The sequence below is a fragment of the Pundamilia nyererei genome, unplaced genomic scaffold (genome assembly GCF_000239375.1).
Source record: "Pundamilia nyererei isolate P.nyererei 1_Seehausen unplaced genomic scaffold, PunNye1.0 scaffold00063, whole genome shotgun sequence".
Lineage (NCBI taxonomy): Eukaryota > Metazoa > Chordata > Actinopteri > Cichliformes > Cichlidae > Pundamilia > Pundamilia nyererei.
Genome location: NW_005187464.1, coordinates 1,119,928 through 1,134,764, shown reverse-complemented (window position 1 = coordinate 1,134,764; position 14,837 = coordinate 1,119,928). Strand labels below are relative to the sequence as shown.

General features: G+C 39.3%; 2 protein-coding genes across 2 annotated transcripts; both read right to left on the bottom strand.

The window, feature by feature from the left end:
- Positions 1–603: 603 nt before the first annotated feature.
- On the bottom strand, positions 604–8,225 carry ess2 (ess-2 splicing factor homolog). Its single transcript, XM_005735230.1, has 10 exons — positions 7,834–8,225; positions 5,276–5,444; positions 5,061–5,144; positions 4,689–4,858; positions 3,440–3,557; positions 3,173–3,306; positions 2,895–2,997; positions 2,491–2,600; positions 2,292–2,407; positions 604–2,193 (listed from the first exon to the last, which is right to left on the bottom strand). Exons 1-10 carry the CDS (start codon positions 7,978–7,980, stop codon positions 1,914–1,916), a joined length of 1,431 nt encoding a protein of 476 aa, XP_005735287.1. The 5' UTR covers positions 7,981–8,225; the 3' UTR covers positions 604–1,913.
- An 873-nt stretch (positions 8,226–9,098) lies between these two features.
- Positions 9,099–9,848, bottom strand: LOC102201532 (homeobox protein goosecoid-2). Its single transcript, XM_005735353.1, has 3 exons — positions 9,632–9,848; positions 9,318–9,550; positions 9,099–9,179 (listed from the first exon to the last, which is right to left on the bottom strand). The coding sequence occupies exons 1-3, from the start codon at positions 9,846–9,848 to the stop codon at positions 9,099–9,101; spliced, it is 531 nt and encodes a 176-aa protein (XP_005735410.1).
- Positions 9,849–14,837: the final 4,989 nt, after the last annotated feature.

The following is a 14,837-nucleotide window of genomic DNA, read 5'->3' as shown; positions in this document are numbered from 1 at the left end:
CTTTTTAGAACTTCTTTTTAAAAAAAAAGAAAATTAAACTTTAGATAATTTATCCTGCAAAGTTATACAAACCTATGTCAATTCTGAAAGACTTTAAACCAAATAGTCTTTTTCAATAAAAAATTAAGGAAAAAAGCAGCTGAGAAAGAGTATAGTTTAACCCAACAACACTAAATCGTGCCAGACATTTGGAACATGTCTAGATGAAGTTTGTGGAATGCGGATGACAAACCTTGTCCTAAAGCTATTATGAATCTTACTTAAGTTTCCATTCAACCCCTCCAGCCGGTTGGGGCAGATGGCTACCTCTCCCTGCGCCTGATCCAAACAGAGGTCACTTCCTGATAAACTGGAGTTTTCCCACAATCATCTAGTGCTTGCTCACAGGGGATCATCTGACTGTTGAGGTTTTCTCCAAAACTACTGCAGAGTTTTTACCGTAAAGCACCTTGAGGCAACTGTTGTCGTGTTTTGGCGCTGTATAAATAAACTTGAATTGAACTGAAGAAGCTTACATTTAAAATAAATCACATTGTTTGTGCACTAGAAGACCTAATGATCAGTGGAATTATTCTTTCAGACAACACAGACAGTGAATGCAATCTCTTCCCACTTTAATACAACATCATTTAGTCAGTAGCTTATTAAAAAGGAGTAAATTCAGCTGAAACAATAATGATGTTTTATTATTCACCCTTACCTCTATCAAAAAATGATGGAGGTAAGAGGAAACAGGTGAGACCTTTGTACGAAAATAGCTGTATTGTCAGATGACACCTACTTATGGAAGCTCCTTTCCACCACTGAACAAAAAACCCAAAACTTTTTTTGCCATCTGTAATCAAAACTTTGAGATAGCAACTTAAAACGTTGACAAGCTTTCATAACTACTTGACTGAAGTTTCGTATTGGCTTTATTTATTTTAAATGTAAATATTGTCTCTGCCATGTCTTAGTGCTGTCCTGCACAAGAAAGGAATCTCTAACATTGGAAAAATATATTTTTTTTTAGTCAGGCCAATCATTCTTTAAATGGACATATGGACATGAAAAGTGTGTGGCAACTCTACACAAGCACCTTTTTCTTTGAGATAAAACATACTTAGATCAAATAAAATGTTAACTTTAACTAGGATGCACACAACTGACAGGGTGACACTTTAAATCTGTGGCAAGTTAAAAAAAAAAAAAAAAAGGGGCCTCTTTACCATCAGTTCTGACAGCAAACCAGACTGAAGGCAAACTGGAGCATTTGAAAACATAAAAGCATGACAGGTCTTTTTATTTGGACCCTGACCCAACTCCTTTAGCACCAACAGATGGGAGAACAAAACTATACGGCTGACAATTCATTATCTGATTGCAAACACAGATTTTAGCCCCAAAAAGTATATTTTACATTTAGAAAGTTTAGGAAAGGGTTCTACATCTTTATGATTGTGAGAGCAGGCTCAAGCTTTAATAAAACACATTTTCTTCTCCCATTTGGAAACACGGCAGCCGGAGATTCCTGTTCCTGTCCTGATTAATTCCTGTGAAGCAGAGAAACTCTGAAATGTCATCTCATTTATCTGTGAATTTTTTGGGAAAAACGTTCAATGACAATACAAATGATTTAAAATATGCAAATATTGTCTGTTGAGAATGTCAGTCTGTTAGAGTAGCAGGAGCTGTTTAAAAAGAACAAAAACCCTTGTATGCGAGATAAAGACAATAAAATCAAAATAGAATTCAGACATTCAAATTATTTCTCTTGGACCTACAATGACCTTTGTTGCATTTTAGTGCATAAAGTTTTTATAGTCTCTACTCCACCATTTATTTCTTTTTCCAGTCCTCCAGCAAAATGATGTGCTCTTTAATGTATATCTTAAGTCTTTTTTTTGTACAATCCAAGCAGAGAGGTGCTGCTCTTAGAAAAAGTCCGATGCTTTCCGTCTTTTGGGAAGCTGCAGCAGATTGTCTGTGAGCGACGTGACGTCCTGAGAATTTGGAGTCTTTGCTTTGTTTGGCGTTGGCGTTCCCGAAGGAGTCGCCGGGCCCCCGAAGGGAGACTTGCATGCAGCGAGTCTGTGTGAGGGTGATGGGGTGTAACTTGCTCGCAGTGCTTTGTCTGTGTATTTGCTGGAAGTCCGATTTACGAGCCGTTGCAGGGCAGGCGAAAGGGCCGGGCTCAAACCTTTAGGCGTCAGGCTGCAAGACAAAGAATATAATGTTAGTTTCATTTCTTCAAGACTTCACAACTTTAATTCTGGTAGAAATGAAATGACAGACGCAGTGAGCATCAATACCTTGCAAGGTTCTCTGTGACTTTTCGTAACGCTTCCTGTTTCTTTGCACGGTTCTTAGCGGCAGCCTCGTTGGCCATCTTTAAACCAAGCCTTTCTCGTCTCCCTGGTTCTGGGATCTTTAACAAAAGGTAATTAAAGTCAACTATTTTACTTAAACAATTACAAATTAACCATCAATCCACCTGTAAATTCTCAGCACCTTAAAAGAAGGTCCATGATTCCTCTCAACATACGGGGTGTCTGATCCATCCAGACGAAATGGTGTGCTCTCGATCTCACCCCAGGTCATCAGAGGTGACTCGGCTACACCTGAAAGGACAAATGCATTAAGAGATCTAGTGCCAAAGCAGCTCCAAGCTGATTGTGGAAACAGATACTTTGGTATTCATGTTTTATCTGCTGTCTATCAAATACCACAATCGCTAACAATGGGGGGGGGCTCTTGATTTTTGGCAGCAGGCGAAGCGAACAGACGAAACGTAGTCACATCACGTCTTTGATAAGGAAACAGTTCAATGTGGTAAACGTTTAATTCTTTAGCTGCCCCAGTCAGATAATGGAACAGGTCTGTTCTATGCAAAGCACAATAATAAGATTACTCACCAGGTGCAGGTGAAGGAGTTTTTACGTAACCATATCCATTCATTGATGGGGATTCATGTGGGATAAGCTCTTTCCCATCAGGACCTACTTTACCCTGTTTGAACTACAGAAACAACACAACACATGTTCTGCATCATCAAGAAATCCACTTTTTTGCCTCCCCTACCTCCATTTGAACAGACTGGCAGGCAGTGCAAGCACTTCATTCAGAAATAAGTGGCACATAAAGGCAACGACAGTCATTGTTTTAAATACAGTATCACATTAACAACACCTACCTGTGCATTGAGAGCTGCTGCCTGCTGAATCTGGCTCTTGTTGAGAGCTTTGCTGAATGGGTCTCCAACAAAGCGAGTGTTCTTGTGAACCACCTCCCTTGGTTTCTTGAAGATGGCATCATCATCTTTAACACCTGATTTTAAAAAAGGAAGAAAATAATAATAATTGTAGAACAAAATAAAAACCTCACTCACTGACACACACAAGTGAATTGAGCCAATTTTGCAAATTCACACAACATGACTATCGAAGCTCGAGCCTCCTACCCTCTGGATAATACATCAAGGCATTCTTGGCTTTGTACTCCCAGGTCTCCAGTCCAGCTTTGGTGCATTCGAGTGCTGCCTTCTCTACTGATGGTAAGGCAAGGTTCTGCTCATGACGCTGGAAAACAATCACAAGCTTTTATAAATTATTTGAATGCAGCCAAGAGGTAGGATCTATTAACACTCACCTAAGTCTATTTGGTGACTCAGTTTAGCATGTTTTAGGTGAGTGGTTTACTACTCGACAAGCCTGTTGCTCTTATTTTGAAAGACTGTGAAACAAAGACTCCTGTTAGGAGTCTATCTTTAGAATAAGGGACTCATACTCATCCTCTTCAACTCCGAACTCTTCTCAAAAGTTACACTACGTCACACTAGCGTTACCTGGTGGAGTGACTAAAGTTTATTTACATTTTTTTAATTTTTTTTCTTTTAAGGAGTTCTGCACAAGACTGTCTTGGTAAAAATCTTTATAAAAGCAATCTTCTGTTTGTACAGTAGCATCTGGGAAATATGTTCTTGTTTATTGGCAGCTGACAAAGCTTCTGGGTGCACTAATGTCACCTTCTGGTGGCACAAGTCTATTACGTCATACCAGACATGAGTTTCTTTTTTCTTTTTTTTAAAAAGAATGGAAAATGCTGTTTATCCTTTAAGACAAGAAACAGCTGCACAAAGTTTAAGCAATGTAACCGCTATTAAAGGGGGGAATAAATCCTGAGTATAATTTAATTAGTTAGTATATATACTAAGTGAATATATAATGCACCTCTACCAGAAGGAAGTGGTATTAATGGTCCTACAAACTGTTCGCTGACCACCATGCGATGAGCAAATAGAAGAAGCAACACATTAGCTTCCATTTGCTGGCAGATAAAAGGCGTGTGGCACATTCAGATGCGATGCTACTACATAAAACAGGGGAAACATGCAGAGCCAAAGAGGACTACAGCCTGAAAAACAAAACAAAAAAAATCTGGTTCACCGCAAACTCCACCAGGTAAAGCTAGAGTGAGCAATCTCAAAAAAACTGTTTCTAGTTTTTGGTGAATAACAACTCTAGTTTAAATGGTCATCCCTAACATACGTGCTCCACACCGCCACAAATTATGAGTTTAAGTCTGTGGGAAACTAATGCAATGATTTAAATACTTTTACAAGTTTTTGCGATAAATTGACACTCGTGAACATATGAAAGCCCCAGAAAACAGATCAGCACACCTGCATTTACACAGCTAACCATCCATACCTGTTTGAATTCAGCCTCAGCCTCATACAACCAGGCATGCTTCAGTTTCTCCTTGTCTTTTGCCAGATCCATTATCTGTTCAAAGGATGCATTATCCTCACTGGTATTCTTAGCGAGGAAGCGGTCCAGGCTGGGCAGATTTTGTTCTTCTGTGTCGTCAGCCCTCTTCTCTAGAAAAAAAGAAAAAATACCAATAATTTCTCATAGTCGATCAATTTAGTGCCAAACATGTTAACCACTAATGAGAAACAGAATGGTATACAATATGGGAAAGCATGTAAATGTCAAAAGAAGGATTAACAGCGAGACGTGGATGTGAAGCTTTAACAAATTACACATTTACTGCATGTCGTTATCACCCTGCTTACTTACCTCCATCTACAGCTTTAGCAGAATAAGTGGAAGCAGGGGATCCCAACTGGCCCACTGGTGTTTCAAAGCTAGCAGGCGTCACATCTTACACAAACAGAAGAGAAAGAAAAAATTTGAATGAGAAAAAAAACACCTGTTGAATTCAAGTATTTTATCATTAACAAGTATTTTACTTGGAGAACACATAATGTCTTATTTAATTCCACTTCACTCACATGGTGCAGAAGACTGCGGTGTAGATTTTGTCAACGAAGATCCGTATCGGATGGAAATTTCTCTCATCCTCTCCAGGTCTCCATTTTCCTCTGCTTCAAGATATTCCTTCTGTGCCTGCAGCTTTGTCACATCTGGGAAAAAGTCCCTCTGGATAATTTTCTCTAAGCTCTGTCAACAAAAACAAAACACAAGCAGAAGGTTAATACAGAGGACATATTACCAGGAAATATGGGCTTATGGCACATAGAGATGTGTTCAGACGTTTACATACACTCATCATGGGCATGGATGTCATGGTAATTTTAGTCTTAATTATTTCTTTGAATAGTTTGTTTCCATGGTGCAATTACTGCACAGTACACAACTTTAATCAATTAAAAAATTAACAACAACAAAAAAACAAGAGTGTACACATTTGAATTCACTTTGGATTTTCTCTAATTCAAACAGGGTTAGATATATGTAAACAGGTTCAATATATACACACACTAAAATCTTTTGAGTGTTGCTAAAGGTTTAACAAAGCCAAAACAAGGGCAAGGACACAACAAGGACAAAACTTTGTGTAACTGATCACGACTGACAACAACTGGTATTTTCTCTTCACCAGCATAGAAAGGATTTGTTTGACTGTAGTCACTGGATTGACCAATACTCAGAACAATGGGAAGGTCCAGTGAACACAATGAAGATCTAAGAATGAGAAGTTTAGATTTACACAAGTTGCAAAGATCTCTTGAATCCATTTCTAAACAACTGCAGATTACAAGATCATCATTTCAAATAACTGTACGTAAAAGATTAACAGATGTGTCACCACTTTGCAGAGGTCTTAAAGAAAATCCAAACTGTCAACCTCAGATGACAGGAAATTGGTTAGGCTGTTCAGGAACAACCCTGTAACCACCAAGGCATAAAACCTGCCATTAACTGAAAACTGCTGAAGAAAAAAAAAGTTTTTCCATTCACTGTGGACCAACTGGGAGCTGACCAAGAAAGAAGCCTCTGCTCTAAAATCGATACCTTTAAAAACTCGGCTTAAATTTGTTGCTGCCCACATGGAGAAGCCAAATGCCTTCTGGAGAAAGGTTTTATGGTCAGAAGTGACAAAGTTTGAGCTCATTGGCCACAATGTCAAGAGTTACATTTGGAGGACTAAAGGTGAGGTTTCCAAACAGAAGTTACGAAGGTAATTATGGTTCTGTGAATTCCCAGAAGACTGCCAGTGACAATAAACAATGCAGCTATGTCTTCTTGTGCTCAGTGCAGGTTGAGATTTCATATAAACAAAGTCAACTGTGTGACCTGTAGGCTACCTACGCGTGTACACTATAAACCCCCCCCCAGTACCCTACATCCAATCTCTATAAATGTTCTTGCACTGAGATGCTCCAAGTGAACTGCATGACTGGCAGTTATCTGGGAGTTCACAGAACCGTGGTAACTTTTGTAACTTTAATTAGGTTTCTTTCCCTCCTGCCTACAGAAGTTGCAGTAAACAATGAAGATGACTTATACTAGCAGTGTCGTGAGGAAAAACTTACTGGTCAGCCAATGGCAGAATAGTTGAAGCTTGAGTGGGTCCTGAGACCAGATTAAGTCAGGTGACCCTAGCAAACGTGTAAGGCACTGCCCAGGATTCTGCTGCACAGATTTCCCCTCATGGAACACCTCGAATTAATGCCCAGGCGATGTTCCTGGTAGTGTGGCAACTAATATCTGAAGAGACTTTTTGTACATCTGTTTTACTGTGTCAACAATCCGGTGGGAAAGCTCTGTTTTGGCAGAGCTTTTCCCTTTTTCTTCCCAATATAACATATAGCCCTGCTCTGAGCTTAAACTCTGAGTTGCCACAGTATACAGACACACAGGACCCCACTCACCAGACTGAGGAGTGTGGAGAACCAGATCCTTGATGGCCATCTAGGTCCTATCAAGAGACCCTGTGGTCTGACTGCCCCACTGTGTGAAACAGTAGCATTATTAAAAGACCCTCTGGATGGCATTGTGGCAATGGGCTGTGTGCTCCAACACAAGAAAATTTGTAAAACTTGTGGACTACGGTTAAAGCCACGTCTGTGCCAGGAACCAAATCAGTTTAAATGAACTCTAACAATTCTTCTAAGAAGAGTGATCCAATATCCAGCTAGATTTATTTAGGGCTTTTTGATAGCTACTTAAGTGTCTCGTCGTGGTGCAACTGGTTAAACAATTTTTAACCAAATATTTTCGGGGTATAAGCATGCCATTACCATGCTATTCATGTAAATTTAGTAACTTAATCCTTAGTTGAGCAATTTGCTATTGCACTTTCATATCGTGAAGTACTGTCATAACAAGCATCTTACTTTAAACCTATACGTAGATTTGATAAGTAAACACTTTTTCCACACTGACTGCATAATATTTGGAGCTGTTATACACTTCTATGTCTGTCCAGACTAGTACAATAAAGTCTTTAGTCTAAAGAAATGTAGCTGTGTTGTACATTACCTGCCTGCTAACTTACAGTTGTTAGCTAACACAGTCGCGCCTGTCTATGTCTGCTATTATTTACCTCAATGTATTCCTCCTCATCCAGGACGTTTCTCTTCAGCGTTCCCTTCTCCTTATCCTCTGGTTGCTGTTGAAGAGCCACTGTTGAGACCGCCAAAGGGACGAGAGTCCCGGACAGTGCTTTCCTCACGCTGGCGCTGCCCTCCATTGTGGTCCCTGTTAGCCTCCTAGCCAGATGGCTAAATAATCTTCTACTACAAATAGCGACGAAAATTAAGCTATTAGAGGGTGTTTCTTTCAGTGGGTTAACACCGTTTAAATAGTTAACCAGCAACGTAAAAACCCGATATTTAAAAATGCCCAACGCCACCAACTCTAACACATTAGCTGACTTTTAGCCACCAGCGTACAAACAACGCACAGCCGAACGATTACGTCACCGGAAATTTACGGCTTCGCTAGAATTTTCCAAAATAAACCCTGAAAGCCAACAGCGGTTTGATAGTTCGCAGACCTTAACTTAAATAAAAAAATAAAAAAAGAATTAAAAAATATTTATATATATAATTTTTAAAAAGGCTTTATATAGTTTTTGTTTCATGAAATACACTTACACTCCATTTACAGTACAGAAGACAAACTCTAGTGTCCTGTCTCACAGTGGCTTTACAAAAGCACAAGACCTTCACATGTGGAGTTTTTAGTGCCTAACAATTTAATAATTTTTTTAATATATTTATTTACAGTGTAAACAATTAGTCAGAAGTGATTTAAACTTTTGAAACATTTTCATGCCTGTCGTCACCAGAAACGAACAACATTTTGTGGGAAAATTGATATTAGACATACTAAACATATTAATGACTTCATTGTAATTTTCAGATATAGCAAACCATCCACTGAGCCATGTTGGACTCTTTGGCGGGCTAGCTCTGACCCCCTGGTCGTTTGTTTGACAAAGAAATGCTAAAGAAATCGATAAAGTAAGGCGTTAAAATTCTATTAAAATTAAATAAATAAGTAAATAAATAAATAATAAGTTAGCTGCGTTTTCTATTGGTGGCACAAAAAAGGCATTTCTTCTTTTCTTAAAAAAAATCCCCCGACAACTGTATTTTTTCTCAAGGACACGTTTTTTTTTTTTAACAGTCTGTGCAAACTACAACAACCCATTTACAAATTCAAGGTTTTACTTACAGTAATAGTATCAATACATGCCAGGATTTTACATATATGGTTACATATAAGAATTATATGTTACATATAGGTATATGCAAATTATTTTGATTGGATCACACAGAGCCATGCAAACTTCTTCTTCTTTTTTCACTTTTTTTCTGTGTTTCCCACAACAAATGAAAGTCTTTTCTGACGTCTCCACTTGGCTCTTCTGTTTTTAAACCAAACCTGATTGACAGAAAAGAGGCAACATTGTTGAGCTGTCATTTTATTAAATTCAGTATCTACAGTAGTCTTTATTCACATTTACATTATTAGCAGACCATCATATTTAATAAAAACAATTATGTGATGCTGCAGTGTTACCTCCACTCTCTCTTCTCTTAAGTGAGTGCGCTGTGCGAGTTTCTCTCTTGTGTTCACATCTGGGTACTGGTTCTGCAGGAACAGCTCCTCCAGTGCGTCCAGCTGTTCCTCGGTGAAAATGGTCCGGTGACGCCGGGTTCGCCTCTGTTGACTGGGTGACTGCTCCTCCCTGTGAGTGTCTCCCAGCCTGCACGAATCTGAGAGGATTGCTGGGTTCCAGCCATACTGACAAGCTGCAGGGAGGAGGTCTGATTTAAGGTTGGGGGAGCAGAATCAAGCTCAACCACAGACAAAAGCGGAAGGTGTGGTCCTACCTTCGTGGATGAAGTCAGGCTGGAGTATGTCAGCACAGTGGGAGCAGTAGCAGCAGCACAGGCATGCATGATGAACCGCCTCTGTTTGGCCTCCAGCAGGACTCACTGTCTTCTCTTTTAAGCCAAGACCACTCGCTCTGTAGGACTGTTTATCTCCACTCCTGCTCGGATATTTCAGGATGTTCTCAATAGTAAAGGGGAACTTCTGCCTCTCCATCTTGATCAGTCCACCTCCAAAGAGGTTTCAGTGAAAGCTCAAAAGCAGTGGTGATCACAGGTTATTGTGACACACACACAGAGGACTTTTCGAGCCTCAGTTGCTCTTCTCCTTCTCCTTCTTCTCTTTACAGCAGCGTGTCAAGCCCTTATAGTGAAATTGGGAGGCCAAAAAAAAAGAAGTAAAACCATAATCCCCCCCTATGGACCAGACACATAAAAACGGTTGAAACTTAATTCCTTGCTAATCTGGGCAGTTTTGTGAAGAGGTTAGGGAGGACGGCAGATTCAGTTAATCTCGCCTCATTCCTTTCTTCAAAAGAAATCAGATTTCGCTGCATAAAATGAGAAGTGGAGAGCTCCTAAGATCCTTATTGTTAAGGTTTTAGAGGAAAGGGGATTTCTTGGTATTAGAAACCTGGATTTAAAGATGAGCGTTCTTGGTGTGGCCACAGACTTGTGTATGCTGAGTCTGAGGATTAGTTCTTCAAATTCACTTCATAATGTCGCTTCCACGTATAGCCCTGTCAACAAACGATCCTGCATAAATTGGTATATTTATTTACACAAGCTGGGGCTACACTGTCAACAACAATGCACACTTAAAGTGATTACAAAGTGATTAGGGCGCTGCAGATGATGGGGTGACTCATTTGGCCCGTGTATGTTTGCACACAGAGAGAGAAAATTCAGAGATATGGATCCATCCCAGTCGTTTGTATTCACGATCGTGCATCATGTGTCTTATCTTTGTGCTGCAGTCTTTTCAGTCTGACTTTTCTGACAATGTGTGCAGTTGAGGTAAAGCTCTTACAGGTTAAATTCAGCCCCCCCACCACCACCACCTCCAACCCCGACAAATCCTGTGATTTCATAGAAGGCAATACACCTTTTTTTCCCCCCTCCCAGAGAATTAATGGATTTCCACAATCTGTCCTAAGCTCCCTTTATAAGCGCTTTTTGAAAACAGATAACAATAAACACCATCTCATCCTTTTCACTCGGGTTTAATAGCATCCAGATTGTTGATGTATAGTTTGCGCAGAAAGTGAGATCCTTATCTGCAGTTATTGTGGTTCTCAATAGAAGGAATTGTACTATATCCATGTTGGTTCAAACAGTTCAAAATTCATTACTGGGGATTACAACAATAAAGATCCATTTTATTGTTGTAAGCAATATTTGGTACAAGGAGTAAAAGAGAAAAGAACCACAGCCGATGGGTGGCAGATGAATTCTTTTCCGCATTTTTAGGAGATTCAAAAATAGTATAAAACTCTTTGTCTTAAGGAAAAATCTTGCTTGATATGCTGGAATTTATTACATTGAATATCACATGAATTGTACAATGTATTTTTAAAAGTGTTTTATAAATAAAGTATGTTGGTATGGTATTATAAGGTAGTTGTGAATGAATAACTGTTCAAAATAATAATTTCATAATCATAATCATTAAAATGGACCTTGGCTCAGCACCTCTGTCAACATTCTTCTGATTGGCTGCCTCTACAATACACAGGTGGACAGGTTGACTATCTCCAGTGCAGAAGGTCTGCAGAAGTCTGGGGAGGATGTATCTACACAGCATCAGATAGTAGTCTGTAGGATGGAAATCAACAAGAGGAAGCGAGTGAAGGCAGAGGCAAGGATTAAATAGTGGAGGTTGAAAAAAGTAGAATGTTGTGCAGATAACAGATAACTGTTAAAGTGCTGAAGGAAACTGGCAAGAAGGCTTTTGCTGTATCCTCTGGGCAGAAAAGCAAGAGACTTGGTTGTGAAAATACAGGAAAGTATTTAAAGGAAGGAGTTGGCAAAGAAAAAGTGGGATAATCGAAGAGATGAAGAGAGGAGGAAGGGGTACCAGGAGGCTAGGCGTATAGCAGCAAAGAGACAAGAAAAAGGCTTTCAAAGAGTTATATTTGAGGCTGGACACTAAGGAAGAAGAAAAGGACTCATGAGAGATTGAACTGATGGTCAGGGTGATTAAGGACAGAGATGGAAATACACAAAAAAGTGAAGAGAGTGAAGGTGAAGAAGCAAAACATAATATGTGTGTCAGTGAGAGGAAGATGGGTGTAACAGTGAAGATGCAAGGAAGAGAGGTAGTGAAGGTGAAATATCAGGCTGTACCTGGGCTCAGTCATCCAAACCAGTGGACAGAGCACAACAGAGGTGAAGAAGAGGGTGCAGGAGGGTGGACCGAGAGGACACGAGTGTTAGGGGTGATTTGTGACGGAAGGATAACAGCAATAATGAAAGGATGATTAGACGACAGTGAGACCTGCTGTGATGTATGGTTCGGAGACGATGGCACTAACAATAAGACGGGAGGTGGATCTGAAGGTGGAAGAGCTGGATGCTAAGATTGTCAGTGGGAGTTATAGAGGCAAGGTTGAGATGGTTTGGACATTTGGAGAGGAGAGATAGAGGAAAAGAGGAAAACCTTAGAGCAGATTCATGGATGTAGTGAAGCAGGACATGCAGTGGGTTGGTGTGACAGAGGAGGAGGCTGGGGAGACGATGAGATGAAGGCAGATGAACCCTAAAGGGAGCAGCTGAAAGAAGAGAAGAAGACGACACTGTCTGTGTTTTATGAGAAGACTGAATAAATAAACTAAATGAGGTGGAGGGTGAATGAGACACTGTAATCATTATAATAACTTCTTTTTTGTTGTGTGACACTGCATTTGAAAGACAGAGCCTGGAAAATATTAGTTGCCACACAGAATGTTGATTTGCTTGGATGCTTCTGAGCATGTGCGCTCTTTAGGGTTACGTGTCACGGTCTTATATTTTAAATGGCTATTCAGACAGAAAGCGCGTGGGCGGAAAAAATGAGAAGTTTAAAGGACACAAATCAAATCAGTGCACATCAGACAGGAGACACTGGATTATAAATACACCCACACACGGACTGTTGATAAACGAGCAGGGAGCTGTGCAAGGCAGCAGAACGCTGACGTGTGAAAATGCTCAGCTTCTCTGCTTGGTGCTTGGTGTTTGGACCCAGGCCCAATACCTCCTGCAGAAACAGAGATTGAATCAGGGCGACCGGGGGATCACACCCTCCTACTCTTTCTGTTTCCTCCTGAACTTGTGCAGAAAAAAAAAAAACTGTAGACATAATGCACCAACAGGGAGGAGGAATCTGGAGTACCACTCCATTGTTGCATAAAGTATTTTTTAATTGCATTGCACAATGTTTTTCTTTATTGTGTTTTTAAAAAATATATATTATATCCTCTCAAGGACCTGAAGTGGGATCTGGTGTTTAGTTTGTTTTGCTTCAAAATCATGGCGCAAGACTGAGCTTGCAAGAAAAAGATGGAATCAAAAAGGGAGTAACAGGGAAAAATTGCGCAATTTCTTTTTTTGGTCTGCTTTTTTCATTCTGCAGCTCAGGTTATAGAGGCTCGCTTCCTCTTCACACTCATATTTACAATTTTATTCATTTCCCAAAAAATAAATAACAGCTAAACAGACAAAAAACACATTAAACAAATTAAAGATTCGATTTGTATCATTTTCATTTCATTTCACTGACAGCTCAAATGCACACATAAACAAAGACTTCAAGAGGTTTGTGCAGATGTTCTGCTCTTTATCACCTTTTTAATTTTTTTTTTTTTAAAGGAGTGCACACGTCACTGTGGATTGATCGACACAGGCCCTTAAAAGGCCTTTTCAAGCTTTTTCCAGTCACTTCTGAGGACCTGTGAAAGCTGTTGTGTTAGATGTGCACTTTGAATTTAATCATACTCTGTGTGCGTTCATGTAGGGGGAGGGACGCCCCTCCAGCCCATGCTTCCAGTTTCACCTCTTACATTTGGGACACTTGACTTCAGCAGTTGGAGAAATCTGTAGCACAGGGGTTTTGGTTCACTTAATATTTTTTTTTAGCCCTGCACCTTAATTGATTACTCGTGTACTCAATAAAGATATGAGAATAAAAGCACTGAGTACATTATTGATTGTGTTTGTCTATAACTGTGACTTAGATGAAGATCTGACAACGTTCAGTAATAAATGCAGAAATCCTGTAGGTTATATGCCAGGGTTTCCTTACCTTTTTGACTTTTGACTCCTTAAAATGAAATAAAGTCTACTTGAGACCCCCAATCACAGGTTAACCTGTAGAGATTAAATAATGAATGAAATGTGTCTTTAATTAATAAAATATTAGGTGATTAGCTCCCAACAAACTAAACAAAGGGCACTTCTAATCTCCCACGCTAATCTGAAATCCGTGTATGTATGACTTAAAACATAAATACACATAAATCCTACATGTACAGTTTTACAGTATATTTGAATGCAACTTTTCCAGCTAGGTAAATATTGTAAGCCAGAAATTAAGCTAACAAAAGCTCCGAGGACTGCCTTCCCACAGAGTCAGCCGGCATCTTTCCTGCCTTTATTGTAGCTGCATTTTCTTTTCTTTGTGGAAGTAGCTTGTTGCTTTGTACTGTGTCAACATTTCCTCTCTTGGGAGCTGTTTAGGTGCAGGAAAAGTGGCGAATGTTAACATGCACTTGACCCACAATGGCAGTCTTTTGTGCTTTCTTCATAACCACTTTAGAAAAGTGTGTGCCCTGCAGTGTTGACTTCTGAATACTAGAGGTAGTCTTCATGTGGTAAACTGTCTTAACTAGATTGTTGATTTGCGTATCTGTGGTTTTGCATATTTTTCTCTTCCAGGTGTTGTGCTTTTCTAATTATGTTCTATCATTTTATTATATTCTCTTCCCTTTTCTTTTTTCTTCCAGACTTTTCCCCCAATGTGCCAGCTTTGATATTGTTATAATACACATTAATACACATTAACCAAGTAATAATAATCATGACAATTATATATACATATATATATATACATATATACATACATACATACATACATATACATATATATACATATACATATATATACATATACATATATATACATATATATACATATACATATATATACATATATATATACATATATATA

Bases quoted from the DNA above. Each gene is read 5' to 3' on its own strand.
- ess2 (XM_005735230.1), bottom strand. From the start codon at position 7,980: ATGGAGGGCAGCGCCAGCGTGAGGAAAGCACTGTCCGGGACTCTCGTC. The intron at 5,445-7,833 runs GTAAATAATAGC...TTTTGTTGACAG, and splicing joins ATGAGGAGGAATACATTGAG to AGCTTAGAGAAAATTATCCA. The intron at 2,194-2,291 runs GTATTGATGCTC...TTTGTCTTGCAG, and splicing joins GTCACAGAGAACCTTGCAAG to CCTGACGCCTAAAGGTTTGA.
- LOC102201532 (XM_005735353.1), bottom strand. From the start codon at position 9,848: ATGGAGAGGCAGAAGTTCCCCTTTACTATTGAGAACATCCTGAAATAT. The intron at 9,551-9,631 runs GTAGGACCACAC...TCCTCCCTGCAG, and splicing joins GCCTGACTTCATCCACGAAG to CTTGTCAGTATGGCTGGAAC. The intron at 9,180-9,317 runs GTAACACTGCAG...TCTGTCAATCAG, and splicing joins TAAGAGAAGAGAGAGTGGAG to GTTTGGTTTAAAAACAGAAG.